This window comes from Zingiber officinale, chromosome 3B, assembly GCF_018446385.1.
Source record: "Zingiber officinale cultivar Zhangliang chromosome 3B, Zo_v1.1, whole genome shotgun sequence".
Classification (NCBI taxonomy): Eukaryota; Viridiplantae; Streptophyta; class Magnoliopsida; order Zingiberales; family Zingiberaceae; genus Zingiber; species Zingiber officinale.
Window position 1 is genome coordinate 91,771,304 of NC_055991.1, and position 24,728 is coordinate 91,796,031.

Here is a 24,728-nt window from a genome sequence, read left to right on the forward strand (position 1 = left end):
GTGAGAGCCTCCTTAGTATTTTGAAGCTCTCCCTTCTGCTTGTCTGCGTCGGCCGAGCGGCCCGTCTTCTCTCTATCGAGCTGCTCCATCAGCTCCTTTACCTTCTGCTCCAGGCCTCGAGCCTCCACGTTCTTCTTCTCCAAGTCGGAAATGGCCGTGTTTTTTCGAGTGGTGGCCAAGGTTATTTTTGTGTCGAGCGACTTGACTTGTCGCTCGGACTCGGCCAAGGCATGGGCCTGATCGGCCGTCTTTTTCTGCTCGGCCGCCAACAAATCTTGAGCTTTCTTCAGCTCCTTTTGCAGCTCAGAATAGGAGGGGCCTTTAGAGCCGGACGGACCGACGACCGCCCTCAGTTTCCTTAGTTCTTCATCTACCAAGGCCAGGCGGTTGGAGACAGCAATTTCCTCCACCCATCTCTGACAAAAGAAATAAGAAGTTGTTATTGGCCGATCGGAAGGAATGGAAACTCGGAGAGAAAATAAACTTACCCCCGTGGCCTGCTGTATATGGCTGTTGGCCAAATTTCGGAGAGGGATGAGCGTGACGCGTGCCCGAGCGTCGGCCCACATCTCAGCTAGTGGGCCCTTCAAAGTGATGGTATGCTCGGGTGTTGTCGGTTGGTCGGCCTCTGGCAGCAGTTCTTCAGTTGGAAGATGAAGAGTGACTCGTATGGTGCGGCCATGACCTGGGGTCGTCCGACCGGCATCCGGAAGAGGATCAGAGGCCGGCGCCGAAAACTGAGAGTGGATGGTTGAACGCCCGACTGGTTGAGGGGGCGGAAGGGTGCTGACCGGAACAGCCTCAATAGGGACCTCCGGCTCGTCCTATTCCGAAGGAGTCCGATCGGACGAAATAGCTTCGACCTCTGGAGCTTTTCCGCGAGCACTTGCAGTGGCTCGGGCGGACGGTTGAACCGCCGACGTGGCTGATCGGACGAGGGTCTCCACTTGGCGCCTTTTCGGAAGAGGCTGCTCTTCTTCCGGAGCTAAGCCGTCACCCCGAGCGGAAGGCTCTTGGCTGATGGTTGCCCCAGCCGCTGGCTCTGGGAGAGAAGCCTGCCACAGTGATGCTTCCAGACGGAAGGAGGGAACATCTGCAATTACGCTTCGAAACAGTCCTGAAATTCTGCTCTTTCTGCAAAAACCTGGGCCATTACCGGCCACACTGCACACTGGCGCCAATCAATGGGAATCAAGCTAACCAGCAACAGCACCAGATGACAATCCTACCTCGATCAGTAACAGGGAATGGAATCCGTATGGGACTCAGGCCGAAGATGTACATCACTCCTTCGTGAAGAAGCTTATTGATGTCGAGCCGCAGACCGGCTAGCATATTTGCCGCGTGGAGGTAGTCCGGTCGGGTCTTGAATTTCTTCAGCTCGAGAGTGGGGGGTAGGTTGACCTGCCACTTGGTCGGGAAATTGGCCTGATCGGGCATACGAATATAGAAAAAATACTCCTTCCAATGTTTATTGGAAGAAGGTAGTTTGTTAAAGAAGACTAAGCCGGGCCGAGCTTGGAACATGAAGGTGCTCGGCTCGGACTGCTTGGGGTAATAGAAATAATAAAAGACCTCCGGTCGGAGGGGGATGTTGTGGATCTTGAACAAAACAACACCACAGAGAAGACGAAAGGTGTTGGGTACTAGACTGCCGAGCGGAACACCCAAAAAGTTGCAAACATCTATGATGAAGGGATGTACAAGGAAACGCAGACCGGCAGTAAACTGATCGCGGAAGACACAGAAAGCTCCACGCGGCGGCCTGTGTGGCCGAGCGGAGGGACCGGCTAAAAGAAGTTCAAAATCACCAGGGATGTCAAAATTGTTTGTCAGAACATCAAAATCACGCTGGTCGAATCGGGACTGCATGGTGGTGTACCATGGGCCGAGGGACTGGTCTTCAGGATGAGAAGAACTAGCCATGATCCGAGCGGGAGAAATCAAAAAGGCAGAAAGGTAGAAGAAAGACAGCAGCAAGCGAAAAGAGGCCCCAAGGATTGAAACTGGGGAAAGAAATGCGGAGCAAACACCGGAAACAAGGAAGAAAAGATATAGAGCCTTACTGCGAGGAAAAGGATCAAGGAAGAGGCGCCGGAGAGCGTCGGAGAGCAAGAATGGAATCGCCGGAGCACCGAAACACCAGGGACGAAGGTAGAAGTCGCGAAAGCAAATGAGGGGAATAGGGGAGAACGAAGATTCGGCCTCCGCCGTTGGATCCAGGTCACGGGAATCAAAGCGCACATCGAGCCGTCCATTTCGAACCGCCTCGATCCCATAAAAGCACCACGCCGCCGCCGTACGATGACGACAGTACGCCACGTGGCATTCAGTCATTCGAGGCATTTAATGAGCGCATGCTCAGCCTTAATGTCGAAGATTGGCGCAGATTACGAGGGGATTCGAGGAAGGTTGCTGTTGACTAACCTTACGGCCATCCCTGCGGAAAGCCGAGCGGAGGAGGTGTGTCTGAAGGCGCCGCCCGGCTAGGCTAGCAGTCCAGTCAGTCGGACTAATCGTCTCCTTCAACTAGACTTGAAGGGGAGGCAAGTGATCCGGCGGTAAGAACAGGGGACTCCCGTTCTGGGGAGTCAACGCCACGTGGAAGTCAAAGGGCCAGATGGCCGACCGGACGTCCGAGAAAAGGTTGGATCAATTTTGATAGGCTGACCGAAGAAGGGTGAGCCGACCGGAGAAGGGTGGACTGACCGCCCGGCCGGTCGACCGGTGTCTGACTGATGGCAAAGGGCGCCCCGGCAGGAGTCGGGGTTCCGACGCTCATTGAACAAGATCGCAAGGCCGAGCGGATGTCACGCTCGGCCAAAGACATAAGGTAGCATACTGCTAACAGTCTCCACGGAACACGTTATCAAGAATCTCCCAGACATTTTCTGACAGCGGGCATGCTCTATAATTCGGCCATACTCCAAATCTTACGACCAGGGGTTCCGCTGTCCCATCGAAGACGTGCTTGGACTGTAGCAGTATGGGGTCAGGTAAGCTCACTGACAGACCTTTACTTGGGTATGGGCTGAGGACACGTGTACACCTCGATATGTGTGCACCCGCTTCTCCACAGCCCTATATAAAGGCTCTCATCCTTCGACGGAGGTACGCGTGCTACGATTTTTGGAGCCACTTCTTCGTTGTTTGCTTGCCTGACTTGAGCGTCGGAGGGTCGTCGCCGGGAACCCCTTCCCGGCCCGACTTCTGTGCAGGTTCGCCGGAGGATCGTGCTACCAGGCGGAGACCTACGTCATCGACTAGGAGAGCGCCACGTGCCCAGCGTCCGTTGATTCAGCTTTCGGACAGGATCAATATATATATGTAGGATTCTGTTACCCTACTCACCTTATGGTGCTCACCTTGTGTGTACCATGTATAATTTTTTTTTAAAGCTTAGGATTTAGGATTTAAGTTATAGTAGTTAAGGTAAAGAATAAAAATAAAAATAATAATAGGGCTAATATGTAGGATTCTGTTATCCTACATATTAGCCCTATATATATATATATATATATATATATATATATATATATAGGGCTAATATGGTGCAACCCCCTATATCAGCAGTGTCGTCTGCGTTTGAGGGGGCGGGGCACCCGGATCAATATATATATATATATAGGGCTAATATGGTGCAACCCCCTATATCAGCAGTGTCGTCTGCGTTTGAGGGGGCGGGGCACCCGGATCACTTCCGGGTGCCTCTCGACCTGTGAGGGTTGCGGAAGGCGACGCTGATGTAGGGGGCACATCATATCAACCCCTATATATATATATATATATATATAATGGGATAATTTTATTAGGCTTTAATTAAACCTATTTAAATTATCTCAATAATAGTTAGGAGTTGATTAAAATTATTAACATAAGTTATTTAATAAAACCTAAGTTAAAACCTTCGGCCCCCGACCAACACGAAGCTGTTGGCCAGCACGAAACGTCCGAACGCGTCGTTGACACCGGAGGCATGCCTGTGTCGGTGTCGGTTCACAGGCGAAACGAAATGTTTCGACCGTATCAGCGAAATGACACGAGATTTTAAATTATGGCGTACTGTCTATTGGTCAACTTACTAGATTTTTCAATTATTTTGTTATATTTAATGCTATTTTTGTTTCTATCCAAGATTCAAGGCATGCAAAATGATTAGTGTCACACATGAGTCTTGTGGAATTGGGTTAGATGTGCCTTCACTACCAATCTTTTTATACTAAACCTTCTTATCTCCAATTGCATAGTCATCTTTCCCTTATGTACTTAAAGGTAACTTTTCGGTCTCTTAGGTGTGAATCCCATCAGTTAAGCAACACATGTAAAATCCCTTTTGCTAGAAGTGTCCTTATGTGCTTATAATTTTTAATTGGTTTATTCAAATGTCTAGGGCCGCGAGCTTGTTAGCTTTACTTTTGGCTTTAATTACTTTATAACTTTTGTTGGCAATTAAATGATACAGAGTTTGCTAATGAACAATAGTTTTAAACTGTTTTTATCTTTTCTTCTTTTTATGCTGAAATAAAAAATCAATTTGGCATCTTTACAAGATCCTTTGTAGTGATAATGTCAAGGAATACTTCTTTCATTCCTTTTGGTCCTTATCTTGCCATGGCATTCTCCATCAATCTTCATGTCCTTACATATTATGACAAAATGTTATGATCCATGCAAAAACTAACACTTAGTTGAAACAGCTAGGACCTTACTCTTCTATATGCATATGTCCCTTTTATTAGATGAATTGATGTTATTCCCACTGCATGTTATTTTGGTAATCGTATGTCATCCTCCACTATTCATGGTTAAATCTTTTCCTTATTCTCTTTCCCTATGATGGTCACTCAAGTGCATCTTTCTTGGTTATTTGCATTTCAGGAAAGGTTATCATTATCTCATTACTACTCTCCCAAGTCCCCTTGCCTTTATGTTTACCAATGTGATATTCTTTAAGTCTCGTCGTTCTTTATCTTTACCAATATGAACTTCTTTAAGTCTTCTCCTTTCTATTCACTTACATGATCACCTGAGTCAATCAAGAAAGTTCATATTCTTACACCACCACTCTTCCTTATTCTAGAAATGGACATCTCTCCACTTTCTCAAGTTCCACATCTTAAGCTACAACCTTCTAAGGTTTCTCTGTCTTCTGAGATGCCCCTCTACGAGTATACAGTCAATATCTAAAGATGTGAAGGTGTGTTAGCACTCCCTCAAGACTAGGGGTGTAAACGAGTCAAGCCGCTCGTGAACTATTCGGGTCTCGGTTCAAAAAAGTTCGTTCGAGTTCATTCGATTATGTTAACGAGCTGAGCCTGATTTCGAGCTCGAAAACATTATCAAGCCAAGCTCGAACTCAAATACGTGAGCTCGCGAACATGTTTGTTTAGAGGCTTACAGGCTTGCAAACATGTTCATTAAGAGGCCCGTGTGTGTATATATATTAATGAGCCAAGTTCAAACTAAGCTCGTTTAACTTTTAAACGAATCATTTTTTAACCGAGTTCAAACTAAGCTCATTTAACTTTTAAACTGACCATTTTCGAACCAAGTTTGAGTCATTCACGAACTATTTAATTTCATTACAAGACGAGCTCAATCTTAAGAATTAAAGCTCAAATTGAACTCGAGCTAAGCTCGAACTTAGGTAAAACAAACCGAGAGCTCGAGTCTCTTACTGTTCGACTCGGCTTGGTTCGGTTCAATTCAGTTCGATTACACCTTTGATCAAGACTCTTGCTTTGCAACCGTTAACAACTATCCTAGATCCCTAAGGATTTAGACATTCCTATTGCTTATAACAAGGGTACTTGTAATTGTCCCACCTCCTATCCACTTTCTCATTCTATGTCTTACATCTTGTTGGCACCCAAATTGTCTATCGTTATTTCTTATTTATCCTCATAGACTCCAAAAATTATTTTACAGATGCTTTTAGATCCTAAATAGATGCAAGCAATGGTGGATGAGATGAATATTTTACATAATGAAACTTGGGACCTGGTCCCTCTTTCTCCTAGAAAGTCAACAATGTCAATGAATTTTCTCAATCTAATATTCACCGAATGACACTATTAATTGATTTAAATCCCAATTGATGGCTAAGGGTTACACCTAAATTTACGATGTTAAATATCTTAATACTTTCTCTCCAATGGTAAAGATCATCTAATTTAGCCTCTTCCTCTCCCTTGTTGTTGTCTTTCACTAATCCCTTCATTGGTTTTGACATAAAAAAATAACTTCTTCCATGGTGATCTTTTAGAAAAAGTTCATATGGAGCAACAAGTTGAAGAAAACATTATATGGGCTAAAACAATATTCAACATTTAGGAAGTTTAGTTCAGTCCTTCAGTACAAAATGAATACAAGTGGTACAAATCACCTAGCGTCCATATGCATGATATTATTATTATTGATGATAACTCTATCAGAACTACACATATAAAAGATTTAACTTCAGCAAAATTTCCAAACTAAAAACCTAAGAGATCTTAAGTATTTCCTACATATAGAAGCTACCCCCTCAGGAGAAAAAATATCTAAATTTCTCTACGCAAAAATGTACTTAGTATGTGTGAAGATATGGATATGTCGGCGACTAAACCAATAGATGCCCCAATGTAGCATAATGTTAGACTAGAAGTAGAACAAATGGAGCCATTGACTGCCTTGGGGAAATAAAGAAGGCTGATAGGGAAACTAAATAATATTCCATAACAAGACTAGACATCTCATTTGTTGTTAGTGTAATTATTCACTTTCTAGAGAGCTCATGTCATCACCATTGGATAGTAGTTATGAGGATTTTACACTACTTGAAAAAATGTTTCGGAAAAGGTATATTATTAGATGATCTATATCATCTGCAAATTGTGAAGTACTTTGATGTATTGGATAGGATCCCTTAAAGATAGACAATCTGCATCAGAGTTATTATGTTTTCTTAGGAGGTAAACAATGATGGCAAGGTTGAATGAATGCCATCCTTAGAGACATGTGAGTTTATTTAGATTAAGCATCAAATGACCAAGATAAGATATACCCCATTAGAGCAGATGAAGCTATATTATGACAACCAAGCTACAATACGTATAGCCTCAAATCCTATATTCATAAGACAATAAACTATATAGATATTAATTGTTATTTCATTAGAGAGAAAGTGAAATCTAATAAGATTATCACTTCTTTGTCAGTCCTAATAGTCAATTAGAAGATTTGTTGATCAAATTGTTAAGGAAATTCAAAATTGAATATATTCATAATAAGTTGGGGTAAATAATATATTCAAACTAGTTCAAGGGGAGTGTATAGATCACCAATGTGAATATATAAAACTATGGAGTGTATTTATAATATCTCACCTTTATTAATAACCAATAGGTAGTGAGGGACTATCTAGGGTACTCTAATCAGAAGTAGTATCCTCTTCACAATATTGATAGAACTTGATCTAGAAAAGATGTACATATTAGTGCAACAATTAACATGATTTGATGTTGGATGGTTCAGACTGAAGCCAAGGAAAGAAAAAAAACAATGAATTATAGGGAGAGTCTAGGAATAAAAGTTTTGGTAGAAATGTAATTTAATTTGTTTGATTTTATAATTTGGTCTATTACCTAGTCTGACTCCACTAAGAACAGGATTATTTCTCTCCTTTATTATTAGGAATTGAAATTTAAGCTTTTATAAGTTTTTAGATTTATGGTTTTTTGTTCATTAAAGGAAGTTTTTAAGGTGTTAACTGCCTATTTAAAATTGTAGAGGATGCATGAGAGATGAGAGGACAGCATATTTAATCTCCACTGCAAGGAAAAACTATTTAATCTCCATTGTTAAGCCCATTTAGTCCCTAGAAAATAGATTTCTTTCATGGGGTATTTGCATATGTTTGTCTACTTCCAGATTGAAAAACCACAATTACGAAAAACAACATGCTCATACCCGACTAATATCTTTGCAAATGCGATGGATGACTGTCACAGATTCATAATAATGAAAAACAGAGCATCTAACCTGACTAAAATTCACTGCTGCAGATGCACAATAGTTTTTCGAACTAGTTATGCAAGAAAGAGCCAAGTCAACGGACTTTTCAGCCTATAAGAGGTGGATCAAGTTTTAATGTTAGGTAGAGAAAAAGTTTTAAAAAAACCAATAGAAAAGATAATGTATTTTCAAAATTCCATGAACCTCCGAAGCACCATAAGAAAGGCGTTTTGCATAGTCATTAGTTGTATGCTGTTTAGCTGTACCAGTGACAGCGTCATGATGCTGAGCGATCCCCAGAGCGTCTCCTAAGCTTAAGGTAGATGGATTAGATGATGTCCTCCCTGCTAAAAATTCAATCTGACGTGCTGCCTAAAGAAAATTTGTTATATCATAGTTCAAATATATACATGACCTCTGGTGATCAAATGCTATAAGCAGTATAATCCTACCAAATAATATCCACTTAACATGCGGATATAACGTTTCAATGAAGGACGGCTAGTAAAGTACCCAGTCCAATAAGCATTTTGTGAATCTGCATATCTGCGAACAATAATGCAACTAACATTAAAATTATTATTTATTTAAGGGTTACTTGCAAAGCAATTCCCAGCCTTACCATTTTAGATAAAGTATTTCCATATTACAATTTTAGCAAATCTATCCTAATCTATTTTTAAACTCATTGCAAAATGCACCCAAACCACTTTTAACCATCTCCACCTTTCAATTTTAACATATCTAACCTAATCTATTAAACTCTTAAGAATTCCATCTCACCATTAGATATATCATCCATTTACCATTAAATTGGGACATGGAACCTCAAAATATGATAAATTTGTATCCAATTTAAGTATAATAATCTTGGTTTGCTTAGCTAAAAAGTAACTAATTCATCTTATTGTATCCATTAACTATTGAAAAAAGAAATTAATCGATTGCATATACGGTGCCATATCATTACTTAACAAAGTGGATGACAAATTAATGGTGGGATAACAATTGTCAAGAATAAAATTAAAAGGTAGGATAAACTTGTTAGAACTTGTAAAGGTTGCAATATACCTTGCAAGTAACTCATTATTCATATGAAAGCGGGTAAGTGGGGAATGCTTACGGGAAGTAGTCATCAGTTTTCAGCGGCCAAGATTCATTTTCAGCATTTTTTGCATCAGTGTAAATAGATGGAGTAGAATATAATGCATGAACACGACCATCCTGTGCCAGCTTGTATTAGATCACTGAGAATCAATATTAGTTTCTAACAAAAAACAGCTATTGGATCTGATTAATTTGACAGAAATTAGATGTTATTGACTAAATTTAATAAATTTATGAACTAGATGTTTTTGGACAGTAGATAGTGCAAATGCCATATAAGCAAAGAGTAAATGAGCATCAAAATGCATTGCATACTGGTTAACAGTCCATATCGTGCAGTGAATGTTTTTTAATGCTAATGAAGGTTGAGAAGGCTTCATGCCATAATTTTTCTGCTAGTTTTTCAGATATGACAAAACATATTCATTATTAAAACAGTATTTTTTTCATTAACAAAAAGGTTTATGAAACCGCAGCACCTGAATGATAAGCAGCTTGATTCAATAACACAAAATAAATAGGTAGCTATGAAAAGGATAATAAATTCTGAGAGTGAAGCAAAGAAAATACATCATCTTAAAAGAAATTGTTTTTGTATTTTACTTTTTACTTGCCTAAAATGTACTTTTATTCTATTTGCTTTCGATCTGGTGTTTAATTTTTTTTTTTTTACTTTTACTGTTCCAACATACTAAATTTATTTTGCTCGGGTCTTATGAGACCAGATTATCCTAAAGCTTACCAAGAAGGCCTCCTTTTTTATTCATTCAAGCAAGAAATTACTTTATATTTCTTTTCTTCTTTCTCACAAAATAACCAACCAAGTCATGCAACTCCATGATCAAATGGTATAAGTTTAACCTAGTTCTCAACCTTGGATTGGCCTGTGTTCCTTGCTTGTTAGCTTTCTCCACTATACAATTTAACCATGTCTCAAAGGTCCCTTGACACTCTCCCAAAGCAGGCAATAGTAGACACAACTTGATTACATGACCCAACTCAAGCTGAAATATGATTAAGAAAAGCCTGAAAAGTGGCACGATACAACCTGAATCTATAAATGGATTTGACATGAATTGACTCATTAATGAAGATAATTCATTTCAAACATTAACAATTTTTATGTGACATAATTTAATTCATTAAAGGGCTTAGTTAAACCTTAGGAAAAAAATTGATAAATTTTATATATTTGTATTGACCTAAATGACAATTAATTTGACACAAATTGTCAAGTGGGTCTGTTGATGGATTTCAACAAGTCACTGTAAATATCACATCCTCCTCTCCCTACCCTTGGATTTCAATGAGTAGTAAGTGGTCACCATCACCTCCTCTCCTTTGTCTTCTTTTTTGTTTCACTTCTCCTCATAACTAGTGAGATCAACATCATGCGCCGACTCATCAGTACAGAAATTGTAACAATTTCATTCTAACTGAGGATCAATATCCCCCTCAGAATGAAACATTAAACCCTGTCCTTGTTCACAAACTCTCTTTATTAATTTTAGTTGTCAAACTAGTCAGTAATTTTATGCTGACAATGATGAGAGGCAATAATTCCACTAATGTTGGAGATGTTAAAGTCATGTATGAGAATCTTACAAATTCAAACTCTATTATGGAGGACAAGGTCAGGATCATAAGAACTAGATTGGTAATCTAGGTAAGTTTAAAAGAATTTGTTGAAAAGTTACTTGCTGAAACGACAAAAGGAAGTAGTTAGATACAAATGGACAACTCTATTCACAACAACCCAACAAGAACATCACCAAGAACTAACCATCCTGACCCACTGAACCAACCAATGCTTATAGAAGAATTTAAGTAAATTTTTTAGAGCTCATAATACCATTATGATTCAGCATTATGAGCATGAATATAGCTATAAATTGAACTAAATTTACCAACAGAGAAAGATGGAAACAAACAAACAAACTATGCGACATAACAGTATGCATTTCTATATTTTTTTGAAATGACAGAATAAGTCTTATGTGGTTATCAAAATTAGGAGTTGCATGAATGTGATGTTCATTTATATAATTATTACAATACAAGTCAACTGAAACTCATCCTCACACATAAGATGTTGCTTGGATATATCAACCTCTTTATCAACCATAGGATATGCTTGGGCTCATCCAAAAACTGAAAACCATAATGACAAAATATGGTGTTCTTCTCATGAATGTTGTGTATACAATTCTTGGACTTGGTTATGTAACCTCTTTTCTATCACACATGATGAGAGGCAAAACTGCATATGTTTTTAAACACAACAGAAAAAGTATTAAACTCAACCATGTGAAACCAAAACAAAAAACACCTTCAATACTGTGGAGGCTAGCTTCTTATCTCCTCATTCAAATATGCTGTGGCATTTTTATCTCACTCAAAAAAAAAAAAGAAAGGAGGGAAAGAAAAAACTATGAAATAAATTAGGCTGACCACTGTCAGGTCAATTTAGCATTAATTTCTAATAAAACAATGAGAAAAAAGCTTGTACACCAGGAAATGTGCTTGGTCAAATAAAGAAGCAACTATAATGTAAATTTGCAAGTTCTTGCCAAAAAGTGCTTATTAAATTACAAGTGATTTTACCTTGTTGACATAATGGATCAGCTTGTCCATTTGCTTAAAATAAGCTTCTGCATATTGATACTTAAAGTCATCACCCATAGTCCACATGATATGATTTGTCCTTGTCACGTTAGCCTAAAGTGTCGATTGAAATCAGGCTCCGATAACTTTTACTGATATTAAACTCATAAAAACACAAAATTTAATGTTGTAACTACAAACACAGTGGACAATAGCTTCCTTGTCTAGAAGAAACAAGGAGGGGATCTAAAACAAATATTTTGTAATGGAGAAGCGAAGTAGCATCTTAGCATACTTGAGTCATAGCAGCAGCAATGAAGTCATTTACACGTTCTTCAACATTGTAATCAAACAATAGAGGATCATCCTGCAATGTTTTGTCTAGATACTAAGAGATTGTTATTAACTTTTAATGTATCAAATTTCTGGACTGAAAATTCTTACCTGCACTGGTATAGGGTAGCTGTCATCATCAGTTATATCAAAGCTAAACCCACTTGGAGCACTATAGTGGACAGGAAAGGCATTTGCAAAAATCTGGGGCAACACTATGTCAAAATATAGTAAAAGAAACAAACCTTTAAAGTAGAAGGGAAGAAAGTTAACCTGTGAAGAAGAACCAAATGTTCTTGATCCTCGCCATATAACTTCAAGAGATTTGTCCAGCTTACGCTTTTGCCTGTCTTGATAATCAATCCTTGCGAAGTGTACAGAATCAAAACCAAGCTGCAAAAAAAATAATGCAAAGATGTAGTTTTTCTATGAAAGTTGCATATCTCAAGTAACAATAGATAATCTATAGCTTCTTAATTCTAACATGGAAATTTTAGGACTGGTCTCCAAAATATAGTGTAAGAATATAGTAAAACAAGTGTCATTTCTTGAGTTAATAGTCATCATCATTATCTTCAGCTTCTTGAAAGTCCATATTGAAAACCGAAAATGAAAATGCCCTATCCACCAATCCACTGAATGAATAAAGAAATCACTTATGCACCAAACTTACCATGACTGGAATAGAAAATTAATCAAAGAATTGAGAAGTACAAAATATATGCCTAGATATGGTTAAAATCTTTTTGTAATCAAGCAACTAAAAAGGGAAAATTTTCAGAGATAAATAGATCAAGAGAGATCCTGTGGCAGAGCTCCCAGATTTCAGGCAATTCATATGAACTCTAAACCATTGTTATGCACGGCTGGTTTTGACCATTCCACCAAGGAACAGTGTTAATCAAGAGATCACTGCTGCTCTAGCAATCATAAATAATGAATCTTTAGAGCTATTTAAGCATCATAGTTTGATCATTTGAAACATTATTTTATATGAACTTTGTGGATTTCAGGATCTAATTTCTTGCATCTTTACAACTTACAAGGACTGCGCAATCATGATTTTTCATTATTATTGTGCTTGCTTGATGAAGGCTATGAAGTTGTTAAACTTATATTTTTGTTATTTGTCTCAGGGTTTGTGCAAAATGAAACTTTGACTTTTGTGATTAAATCTAAATGTTCAAAATACCTTTACTAGTCTCAAAGCAAACCTGTGGGAATTTGTTTAAAATGTTGTTATCTGTGGATTGCAATGATGGCTTGTTGATTCGTAGAAATCTATAATTACTTTCAATTGGCTTAATTTGGCGCCAACAATGGTATGCAACTAGGTTTGGTAAATTCCTCTAGAACACAATGAGATTGTCTACTCTACTACAACTTGCATTGTCGAGGAAGAGTTTGTGGCCCATTAGATTATAAAACAAGATACCAAAATCTTCCCAATGGAATTTGATGGTACTTGGGCTAGTTCCCGAGCACCTCACCTTGGTGTTCAGATACTAGCTTCCACCAAACACCTGGACTCAGTGCTCAGATACTAGTTTCCACCAAGCATCCTGCCTCAATGCTCAAATACTAGTTTCCACTGCCTCAGTCTCAGATATTGGCTTCCATTGCGTATCGGCCTTAGTGCTCAGATGCCAACTTCCACCGAGCACTAGACTCAATGCTCAAATACCAGCTTCCACCGAGCATCCGCCTTAGTGCTGAAATATCGGTTTCCACCGAGTATCCTACCTTAGTGCTCGGATACATGCTTCCATCGAGTACCCGCCTTAGTGCTTAGATACCAACATCCACCAAGAACCTGGACTCAGTGCTCATATGCCAGCTTCCACCGAGCATCCTGCCACAATGCTCAGATATCGGTTTCCACCGAGCATCCTGCCTTAGTGCTCGAATATCGGCTTCCATCGAGTACCGGCCTCGATGCTCAGATACCAGCTTCCACGTAGCATCCGGCCTTAGTGCTCAGATATCAGCTTCCATCGAGAATCTGGCCTTAGTGTTTAGATATCAACTTCCTCCGAGCACCTAGACTCGGTATTCAAATACCAACTTCCACCAAGCACCCGTATTTAGTGCTCAGATATTGATTCCCCCGAGCACCCAGACTCGCTCTTCTTATTTCTAATTTCTTCATCTTCTTCTTCTTTCTTCTAGTTTTGCATCTCTACAAAACCTAGATCGCTCTTACCAGTGACTGACTTGAGCGTGAGAGTAGCCGTGTCGGTAGAGCCGGTCAACCCCTAACTTGTGTTACTTCTTAGGCCGCCAAATCTCGTGAGTTTGGAAGATGATCTGTGTTTCGAGAGAGGAGGAGTCCGAGCAAGCGAAAAAGACACCATCAAGATTTGTAAATTAAGGGGTGGGAGCTTCATCTATAGGGAGGAAGATAGGAGCTTCATCTACAGGGAGAGAGAAGGTTATTACAAGTGGCAAAAGGTGAATACGCTCGCCCTCAGCGCCCCCGCCAGTCCGCCCCAAGACCAACACGGAGGAGGTAAATCACGGTGACTGAGAAGGCAAGTGGCAGGTGGGGTGAGTTTACACGGGTTGCAGGGATTTATGCTTCGCCAACCTCGAGATTCGACCCCAAGACCTCATGTGGCAATCAACTTGCCACTTACCAATTCAGCTAAGCCCGTAGGGGCGAAAGAAGGTTATTACAAGAGAGAGAGAGAGAGAAGGACTTGTTTCTTGCTGAGTGTTTTTAATTGAATTTAAGTGAATCTACTTAGCCCACTCTGGCCCTTATCTAGACCAATCTACACCCTTAATTGGGTTGTCTCTTGTGTTGCACACTTCTTGGTTTAATCTATGCCATTGGATTGGACTATTCAGCGATAAACACACTGGTTCACCTAGACTTGTTGGATTGCACCATTTTGGTTGGATTTTGACCCACTAGTGCATAGAAATAGTCAACTTTTCATCCATCCCACGTGGTAGCTTAGGAGTGCAGCTTCCTAACAATAATTTAACATGTGGCTCAACACGACTTATGCACGTCAACTAAATCCTAGAAATTTTTTTTTCCTTGGCTTTTCGCCATGACTACCTAATTCATAATCTTCTCTGAAGTTCCACAGACTGGTAAATGAAAGATTAACTAATCAAGCCTTGACAAAATATTAATGAATGCAATGATTTTTTATGTTCAAAAGAAAAAAAAAGTATCCAAAATAATAAAAAGAGTACATTCAACAAACAATTCCAAGATTTGATATACTGATGTAAAACTCTCAATTCCTGATACATAATACATGTAGAAAATAAATATACCAAACGAGATGAAGAACACCTTCATAATGAAGTTGGCATACAGAACTTAGCATTTGATAAATAAACTATAAGATCAGAATTTGTACAAGGAATTTCCTACATTTAATATCACTAGGAGATAGATCTCAAGAAAGCATAGTTGCATGATAAGCACCATGAGAATAGCCTTGGGATGAGTGGTTAACAAATACTAGCGTTCCACTTTCCATCTAAAATAGCTAAGGATAATCTTGTACTAACAAAAAAACATACTGATTTTTCATTTTCCATGTGGAATAACTTAACAAGTTTCCAAATTGATTTTTGTGTGTGAAGCAAGCACATTCATGAGTGTATTTGTGTGTTTGTATGTCTGTGAGAGAGGGAGAGAGTTGTACACCACCTCTGCTCCTAGCAAGTAAGCCTGTACAGCAGAATGACCAAAAGGATCTATTTGCCATCCAGCACGAGGAACCTTGTTAAATTGTTTCTTGATCATCTGATGGCCAAGAGTTGTTTGATCAATCATATCAATGTAATGCACTGTGGCTTCATCATGCATACACCAACCACCATTTCTAAAACATGATTTTAAACAATAAGGATGCTGAGTATAATAGCTATAATCCAAATTACAGATGAGCATAAGTACATACATAAACTCTAACTGTCCAGAATCAACAATTTTTCTCACTATTTCTTGAGTTTTATCACTTTGCTCTCTCCACCATCTTTGGAAAAAGGCCTGCAAAATGCAAAAGACAATGAGAATTATAACCAGTCCAAAAATTTGAAACATTCAAAGAAATTAAAAGGAAAAAAAAAGTATCAGATAAATCCAAGGTAGTATTTACAATATCCTATTTGATAGTTAAAGGCGAAACGTTAGTTCGCTTCCAATTCAATTAGTCTCACTGGAACAAAAGAATCTGAATGGGGAATCCAGTTCTATTGCTGCACAAGGGTCATGCTGGGTCTCCAAGAACTGGCGAATACAACCTCACCTGATTTTGTACACTTCATTTCTTTGTCATAGAGTTGTGAACACCTCACTTCTTTGTCTTATGGTGATAATACAAGATGTTAAAAAAATCACTATAAAACAAAATTTTAACCTCATTCTACCTAATTAATCAGACCATTTAAACTAATTTGTAGAATATATCCTCAACCTATTGACATGTGCAGCGCATGCAGTAGAGAAACTTATTTGCACACAAGAGAGAAATTGTGCCAAGGTTTAATTTCTTTTTTGAAATTATGAAGTAAAATATAATATTCTAAACTATATGAGCCAAGATAAAAAAATAATAAAAAATAAATAAGTAGGTAACTAGGAGATTAAATGAAATTTTCTTAAAAAAATATTATATTACAGTATTGCTTGTCATTAATGAGATAATCATTACATGGTTATATATAGGCTCATGATAAAACTCAAACAATGTGCTAGACCTACCTAGGTATTTCCAAATCTTTGATCTCAAATCATTTAAATATGGATTCCCTCTCTATATATGGATAGGCTTCTGTCAAAACCACAATGTATCAGCTATTATATTACTTTTTTACTTTGCTTGTATTTGTTATGTTATTTTGTTACAGCTTGTTCTCAATTGATTGCACATAAAAGTATTTTGTGAATACTTCTGCCACTAGAGACTGAGATCAACATCATGTGACTTTAGAATGATGTGATTTTGATTTCTACATACACTATGGAGGATGATTTGAGATCATGAATTAAGTCATCTACCTTATCGGGGTTCATCAGACAAGTGATTTCACAACAGTCTTGATCCCCACAACTAATGCTTGATAAGCCCCAACCTTACAGTTGATGTTAGAATTAATTAATAAATACATCATTTAGTTTTCGAACAAATATAAAACACTTGAAACCAACAAAGACAACTTGAAATGACCAAATGCCGATGGCCTAATTAATGAATGCTTAAGAAAGCATTTTCCTGATGCAAAGAGCAAGAGACGATAATTATCATGCGGCACACTTCATGTCAGTTAGCATCAGACGTTGAATGTAAAGCAAACCTGCTCAGCAAAGATGAATTTCCTATTCGGATCCTTGAGCAAAGAACCGACCACCGAGTCCAGCACATTTATAATACAAGCACCCTTTAAAAATGGGGGAAAAGGAAAACAAAATCAGCGCATAATCACTGGGAATAGTAAAAAAAAACGTTTTTTTTACAGTACGTGGATGCTATTGTTCGAGCCAACGAAGTACTGATCGACCGTCTTGAGCCAACCGACGTCATCATGAGAGTGCGGCACAAGGTGCACGTTGATCTTCCCGACCACAGTCCCACCGCTGGTGTTGTACTGAATGTAGCCTGCCCGAGCGGATCCGGCGAGAGAAAGGACGATGAAGGAGACGCAAAGAAACGCCGGCGAAGGCATCTCCAAAGCTGCTTACGCAATTGATCGCGCACAGCTGTTGGATCCAGCAATAAAAGGAGCGAAGATGAGGATGAGCGGCCGGCAGAGTAGTAGATTGACCCGTGTGGTGAAACGAATTGACTAAGAAAGTGAAGAGGACAAGGCACAAGGCCATGTCCTCTCTCTCCACGAGGAGGCAATTCCTACGAGGATAGCATTCTGTAATTTAGGGATTGCGACAACATGACAGCAACATCTTTCAGTCGAATGCATCAATTAGTAAAAGTGGCTAAAGGCGGAATCATTCGTCCAGCGTTCCCGTCGCAATCAATCTCAGGTTGTGACGGGGGGATAAATTACAACAGCCGAACAGATAAATAATAGATGGGGTGAGATACACATAATCCAAGGATTTACATTCCGATAATCTCATAATTTTAGCCCGTGTTCTATTATTGATGGCTACTAGTATTAATGTTAGTCAAGATATAGAAGAAGGTATGTAATATTGAATGGATATTTGGTTCTTTCCTAAGAATAAGAATCAAAATGGAATCATTATATTATGAAATAGGAATGAGTATGAGCATGGATATCACTCTTAAAAAGTAATGTTTGGTTAGTTGCATATTTTCTATCGAAATAAATCAAAATTTTCTATTTTACCCAAGGAAAATAAGAGAAAAAAATTAGAAGTGACAGAAAGATAAATGTGAGAGAAAAATATGATGAAAGAAAATGATGAAAGAGAAAGTGTGATGAGAAAGAATGAATAGAGAGAAAGTATGATGAGAGAAAATGTGTGATAGGAGAGAGCATGATGAGAAAAGATGAGAGAGAAAATATGATGGGAGAGTATGAAGAGAGAGAAAATATAATGATAAAAAACGAGGAGAGAGAGTGTGATGAAAGAGATTGAGGAGAGAGAAAATATGATGAGAGAGTGTGTAATGAGAAAAAGAAGCGAACAGTGAGTGTGATGGGAGAGATTGAGGAGAGAGAAAGTGTGATGAAAGAGAAAGTGTGTTGAGAAAAAAAGAAGGGAGTGTGACAAGAGGATTAAGGAGAGAGAAAGTGTGATGAGAGAGAAAGTGTGTTGAGGAAAAAAAAGAGGGAGTGTGACAAGAGAAATTGAGGAGAGAGAAAGTGTGATGAGAGAGAAAGTGCGATAAGAAAAAAAAAAGTGTGTGATGGGAGAGATTGAGGAGAGAAAAAGTATGATGAGAAAAAAAAAAAGAGTGAGATGGAAGAGATTGAGAAGAGAGAAAGTGTGATGAGAGAGAAAGTGTAATGAGAAAAAAAGAGGAAAGAGTGTGATAGGAGAGATTAAGGAGAGAGAAAGTGTGTGATAAAATATGATGAGAGGAAACAAGGAGAGAGAAGTGATATGAAAGAAAAAATAAATAAATAAATTTTAATATTTGATATTAAGAAAGAAAATTTTAGTTTTAGGTCAAGGGTATTTTTGGAATAAGAGAATATTTTGATTGATGAAAATAGGGTAATGACTCATTGAAAGGGAGGTACACGGGAACGAGTTATTACCCAATTTCAATGATTCATTCCTTTATTTGTATTCGTATTTCTATAATCCAAACATTAACAATGATAATCAATGATTCTCATTCTCATTCTCCACTTATATTTTTCTAAACCAAACACCCCCTGAGTTTTAATATAAAGATCTCATATGGTAACGAGTCCTAATTAGATCGACAGTCAAAAGAGGAAGGGATGCGTGAGGAATTGATCCTAATTTCATTATAATCATATCATTATAATGATATCCTCCGTAGACTGTCAAAAGAGGAAGGGATGCGTGAGAAATTGATCATGATTTCATTGTAATCATATCATTATAATGATATCCTCGAGAGTCCAGCCAACTTAATATTCATACATCAAGCATGAAAAAAAAAACACGGCTACACTTTGATATATTATTCAATATTATTATTTCCTACCCTTTACATTAAATTTTGAGTTGGTCATATTTATAGATACTATAATTTTATAGTTACTGTAATCTTGTTCAACAATATTCATATTATGATGGTAGTTAACTATAAATATTATAACTATTATATAATTGTAAAGTTATAATTTTATAATGATTATAATACAGATTTATTTTATTCATACAACTACGGATAAGGTAGAGTAATAAGATATAATAATATCTAATAGTATACTGAAAGATAATTATAGGAGTTGGTGAGGTAGGGATTAAATATAAAATAAAATACTCCTTTCATGAAAAAAAAGACACATTTTTGATTAAAAATAAAAAGGGTGTGATTAATTATAAAAAGTTTCATTATAATTGTTGGGTCATTTGGTACTTCCTAATTTTATTTTGATAGTTAATAAAAAATTTTCGTTGTGACAATCATTTCTAAAATTAATCAGTTCGAAAAATTAAATATGTAAATTAAAAAAATAAGAGCATCTGATATTTTTTTTATTTTTACCCTAAAACGATATATATTATTTTTTTAAAAAATAATAATAAATATTTAATTATCTAAATGAAATAGCATCCACCTATAAACTTTTTTCATAAAATTCTTATCTATATGTCTCATCTTAGAGCTATTTTTATCAAAGATATTCAAATATAGTTGACGGTTCGTACTTCTATAATTAGAGCAACTAAAAATTAAAAAGTATTTAAAATAGAAAATTACGAATGAGATAATATTCTAATAATTTTTCTAATTGAAAACTCTTTTTAATAATAATAATAAAAAAAATTATTTTTATTTACCTAAACTCTAAACATCAATGCAAAATATTCTACTAGCAATAAATATTACACCTAGCTAAAATCCAAAACATATTATTATCATTTTTTATCAAAAAAAAAAAAAATCAGCCTACTACCGGAGCCTAGTACCCAATACTCTCCTTCAAACGTTTTGATTTTTTTTCAAATCCCTTTTGATAGGCATGCTCTTCGGAAGACTTACTCATATTGATTGGTCATATGGCTTACATAAGTATGTACGATAACTATTACATTAAAAAGGTGAAATCTTTATTTTAACGATCCATTTAGGACGGTTTCAAAATAGCTACACATATTCTAAAAAAGAATAACTATGTAGAAATTAAGAAGAAAAAAAATTAATCATCTCATTAGATCTTAAAATTGATACAAATTATAATGTCTTATATAGTTAAGTTAAAAAATGTTAAACTTTATAAAAAAAAAAGAAAAAAGTCTAAATTTCCCTAAAAGTTATAAACAAATAAATATATAATCTAACATTCTCTCTCAAACTCACGATGCTACAGCTAGAAGCATTGAGAGTTTATCAAATAAGAAACGAAAACGTGAAGCGGAATATGCCTTCGTAAATATATCAACAATCTGTAGTTTTGAATGAACAAAAGGCAATGTGATGGTATCAATCTGAATATGATGACGAGTAATGTGACAATCAATTTCAATATATTTCGTCCGCTCATAGAAAACTGAATTGCATGTAATTTGAATAGCACTTTGATTATCACAATATAACGGAGTAGGTTGATGAAAAGAGACATCCATATCCGTAAGCAATCAACGCAACCAAACTATCTCACAAGTAGTTGAGGTCATGACATGATACTCAGCTTCTGTAGAAGATCTAGAAATAACATCTTGCTTTTGTACTCTTCCAAGAAATGAGGGAATCACCAAGAAAAATGCAGAAGCCAGTGGTAGATTTGCGATCCGTAGGATCATCAGCCTAATCCGCATCAGAGTATGCACGCAGCTCAAGAGATGAAGTAGAAGGAAATAAAAAACTTTGAAATTGAGTACCCCGAAGATACCTGAGAATACAAAGAACAACAACTCAATGAACTGTAGTTGGTGCAGCGATAAATTGACTAAGCACATGAACAACATACGCAATATCTGGACGAGTCACGGTGAAATAAACTAAGCTTTCAACAATAGTTCTGTACAAACTAGGATCCGGCAAAGGTAAGTCATCAGATGGAGAATATCGAGCATTAGTCTCAATAGGAGTATTAACAACTCTATTATCAGTAAGATGAGCACGCTCAAACAGATCAAATATATACTTTGACTGAGATAAAAGATAACTTTTCGGGGAATAAGTAACCTCAATGCTCAAAAAATAGCGTAGTATACCCAAATCTTTCATAGCAAAATAATGAGTCAACTCAGACTTCAAGAAAGCAATTCCATCAGAATCATCACCAGTAATAATCATATCATCAACATATAATGATAAAAGAATACGACCTACACTTCTATATCTGACAAACAATGTTGAATCATAATTACTAGGATGAAAACCAAACGAAGTAATCATTGTAGAGAATTCTCAAACCAAGCACGAGGTGTTTGTTTGAGATCATAAAGCGCTTTACGAAGCCTGCAAACTTCACCAGGTTTGTATGAAATACCAGGAGGAGGTGTCATATAAACTTCTTCACGAAGATCACCATTTAGAAATGCATTCTTGATATCCATATGAGATATTCTCCATCGGCAAACAGAAGCAACAGCAATCAAAGTACGAACAGTTGTCATTTTTGCAACAAGAGCAAATGTTTCTTCATAAGTCATGTCATACTCTTGAGAATAACCTTTAGCAACAAGACAAGCTTTGTATCATTCGATAGATCCATCAGATTTAGTCTTGATCTTATATACCCAACGAGAACCAATAGTATGTTTTCCTGGTGCCAATGAAACAAAATCTCATGTATGACTCTAATGCAAAGCAGTTAGTTCCTTAGCCATAGCACTCTGCCAAAGTGGGTTACAAACAACTTCTCTATAGGATTCAGGCTCAGAAAGACAATGAATAGATGCAACAAATGAAGCAAAAGAACGAGAATAACAAGAGTAAACAAAATCTGATAGTTTAGTAGACTTACGAACACGAGTGGATTGACGACGGTGAAGAGAAGGATCATCCACAACCTCAGGAGATAATTGGGTAGTGGCAGAAGGAGGAACATGTGGAGTGGATATCTCAGGAACCAAAGTACCAGATTCAGTTGAACTACCAATAGGATTTGTGGGTGAATCTTCCTCAGTATCGGTATTGAAAGGATCAATGCAAAGCAGATTTGACTTTGTCATATTATGCGAGCTAGCCAGAATAGAAAAGAATGGAATATGCTCAAGAAACACAACATAACGAGAGACATACAATTTTTAACTAATAGGATCAAACCAACGATATCCTTTTTGACTAACACCATAACCCAGAAAGATACAAAGAGCAGACCGAGAGGCTAACTTATTATGCTCTGTATGTGGACGAAGGACAAAGCAAGTACAACCTAAAACACGCAAAAAGGAATAGACAGAAATATACCCATACAATTTTTCAAAAGGTGACAAACCTGAATTGTGTGATGTTGGAATTCTATTAATGACATGAGCAGTAGTAAGGATTGCTCCCCCCCAAAAGACACTAGGAACACTGGCAGACAATAAAAATGAACAGGTTATTCCAACAAGATGTCTATGTTTTCATTTAGTCACGCCATTTTGTTCAGGAGTATTTGTACATGAGGTTTGATGAATAGTACCATCAGAAGCAAGTAAATGTAAAAATTGATTCGAAGTGTATTCACCTCCCAAATCACAATGAAAACATGACATTAGAATGTTGAGTTTTCACAAGAGCTTTAAAGTTGTTGAAAATTGTAAGATAATCAGACCTATGTTTCATAAGATAAACCCAAGAATAACGAGTGCAATCATCAATAAACGAAACATAATACCTTGACCCCTCCTTTTGTAGGATTAGAAGAGGGTCCCCACACATTAGAATGGATAAGATCAAACGGAGCAGAAGAAAAAGAAAGACTTTAGAAAATGGTAAGGCAGAAAATTTGGCCAGTTTACAACCACTACAATCAGAAATATCAGAACTTTTTAAAGGTCCTAATGCTCTTGTAGAGGCTAAAAACTGCAAACGAGGGCTGAAATATGACCTAAGCAAGAGTGCCATAAATAAAAATCAAAAGATGAACGACTCAGATGAAAAGATAATAAATCCACACTCGAAGCTACAACTTCTGGTAATTTAAGTTGATCTAAAACATATAGTCCTCCTTGCTTATGGTATGTCCAAATCATCCTCTGATATTATGGGTCCTAAACATAACAATTGGATGAAGAAAAAGAAACTAGGTATCCAGATTCACATAATTGACTAACTGAAACAAGATTTAAAGTAAGACTCGAAATATAATAAACATTAGTAAGATATAAAGAAGATGTAACAATTGAACCAACACCTACTAATGACATAGGAGTACCATCAGCAGTCACAATAGATATAGATGAACTAGGAGAAAAATAAATAAAAGATGACAAATTGGATGACATATAATGGGAGGCACTAGAGTTTAAAATCCACAAGGATGAAGATATACCTGAAATACCAGACGACGACAAACCTATATGAGAGGAAACGGACATGGCAAAGGCTTGTGAAGCAAGGAACTATTGAAACTGCTCAAACATATATGAATTAGATTTTCATGAAGCATCTGCACGACCAAGCATGATGACAGAACGAATAATTCTCAGAATAACCAAACTTAAGGATACACATTTGTATGATCCGTAAAAAACTGATGTCAGGATGACCCATGATCACACAAAGAATCTGTGGTAGAAAAGGATGTCAAATGTAGAAATCAGTAGCACAGGGCGTTGGTATCAAAATCAATAGAAAAGGACGTCGATGTTGAAATCGACAACTTAGGGCTTCGACACCAAAATCAGTAGAAAAGAGCGTCGTCGCCAAAATTGATAACACAGGACATTGGTATTAAGCCCCGTGGTTGTTTTGATGTGATCAACCAAGTTAGGTTAGGTCCTGTTTGATTTTAATCCTTGTGTCTAAGTGTGCAAGAGCTTAGGAGCGCAGGAAGTCGAGCGGAAGATGCAGCTAGCGAGAAGCACGGCACGGGAAGGGAGTTGACGGGCTCGGTGCGTCCGAAGAACGAAAGAGCTGCGGAAGAGTACACCGGTA

General features: G+C 37.5%; 1 protein-coding gene across 1 annotated transcript in view; it reads right to left on the reverse strand.

Annotated features, from left to right (window-relative positions):
* LOC122056765 (alpha-mannosidase-like) overlaps positions 1–17,964 on the reverse strand; it is a 66,463-nt gene extending 48,499 nt beyond the window's left edge. Inside the window, exons 1-12 of the mRNA XM_042618868.1 lie at positions 17,527–17,964; positions 17,362–17,445; positions 15,966–16,054; positions 15,713–15,887; positions 12,313–12,432; positions 12,151–12,243; positions 12,002–12,073; positions 11,707–11,820; positions 9,119–9,219; positions 8,448–8,541; positions 8,200–8,367; positions 8,023–8,106 (exon numbers count right to left, since the gene is read on the reverse strand). Of these exons, the coding sequence (XP_042474802.1) occupies positions 8,023–8,106; positions 8,200–8,367; positions 8,448–8,541; positions 9,119–9,219; positions 11,707–11,820; positions 12,002–12,073; positions 12,151–12,243; positions 12,313–12,432; positions 15,713–15,887; positions 15,966–16,054; positions 17,362–17,445; positions 17,527–17,730 (1,398 nt within the window). The 5' untranslated portion in view covers positions 17,731–17,964. The remainder of the gene's footprint in view (positions 1–8,022; positions 8,107–8,199; positions 8,368–8,447; positions 8,542–9,118; positions 9,220–11,706; positions 11,821–12,001; positions 12,074–12,150; positions 12,244–12,312; positions 12,433–15,712; positions 15,888–15,965; positions 16,055–17,361; positions 17,446–17,526) is intronic.
* Positions 17,965–24,728: the final 6,764 nt, after the last annotated feature.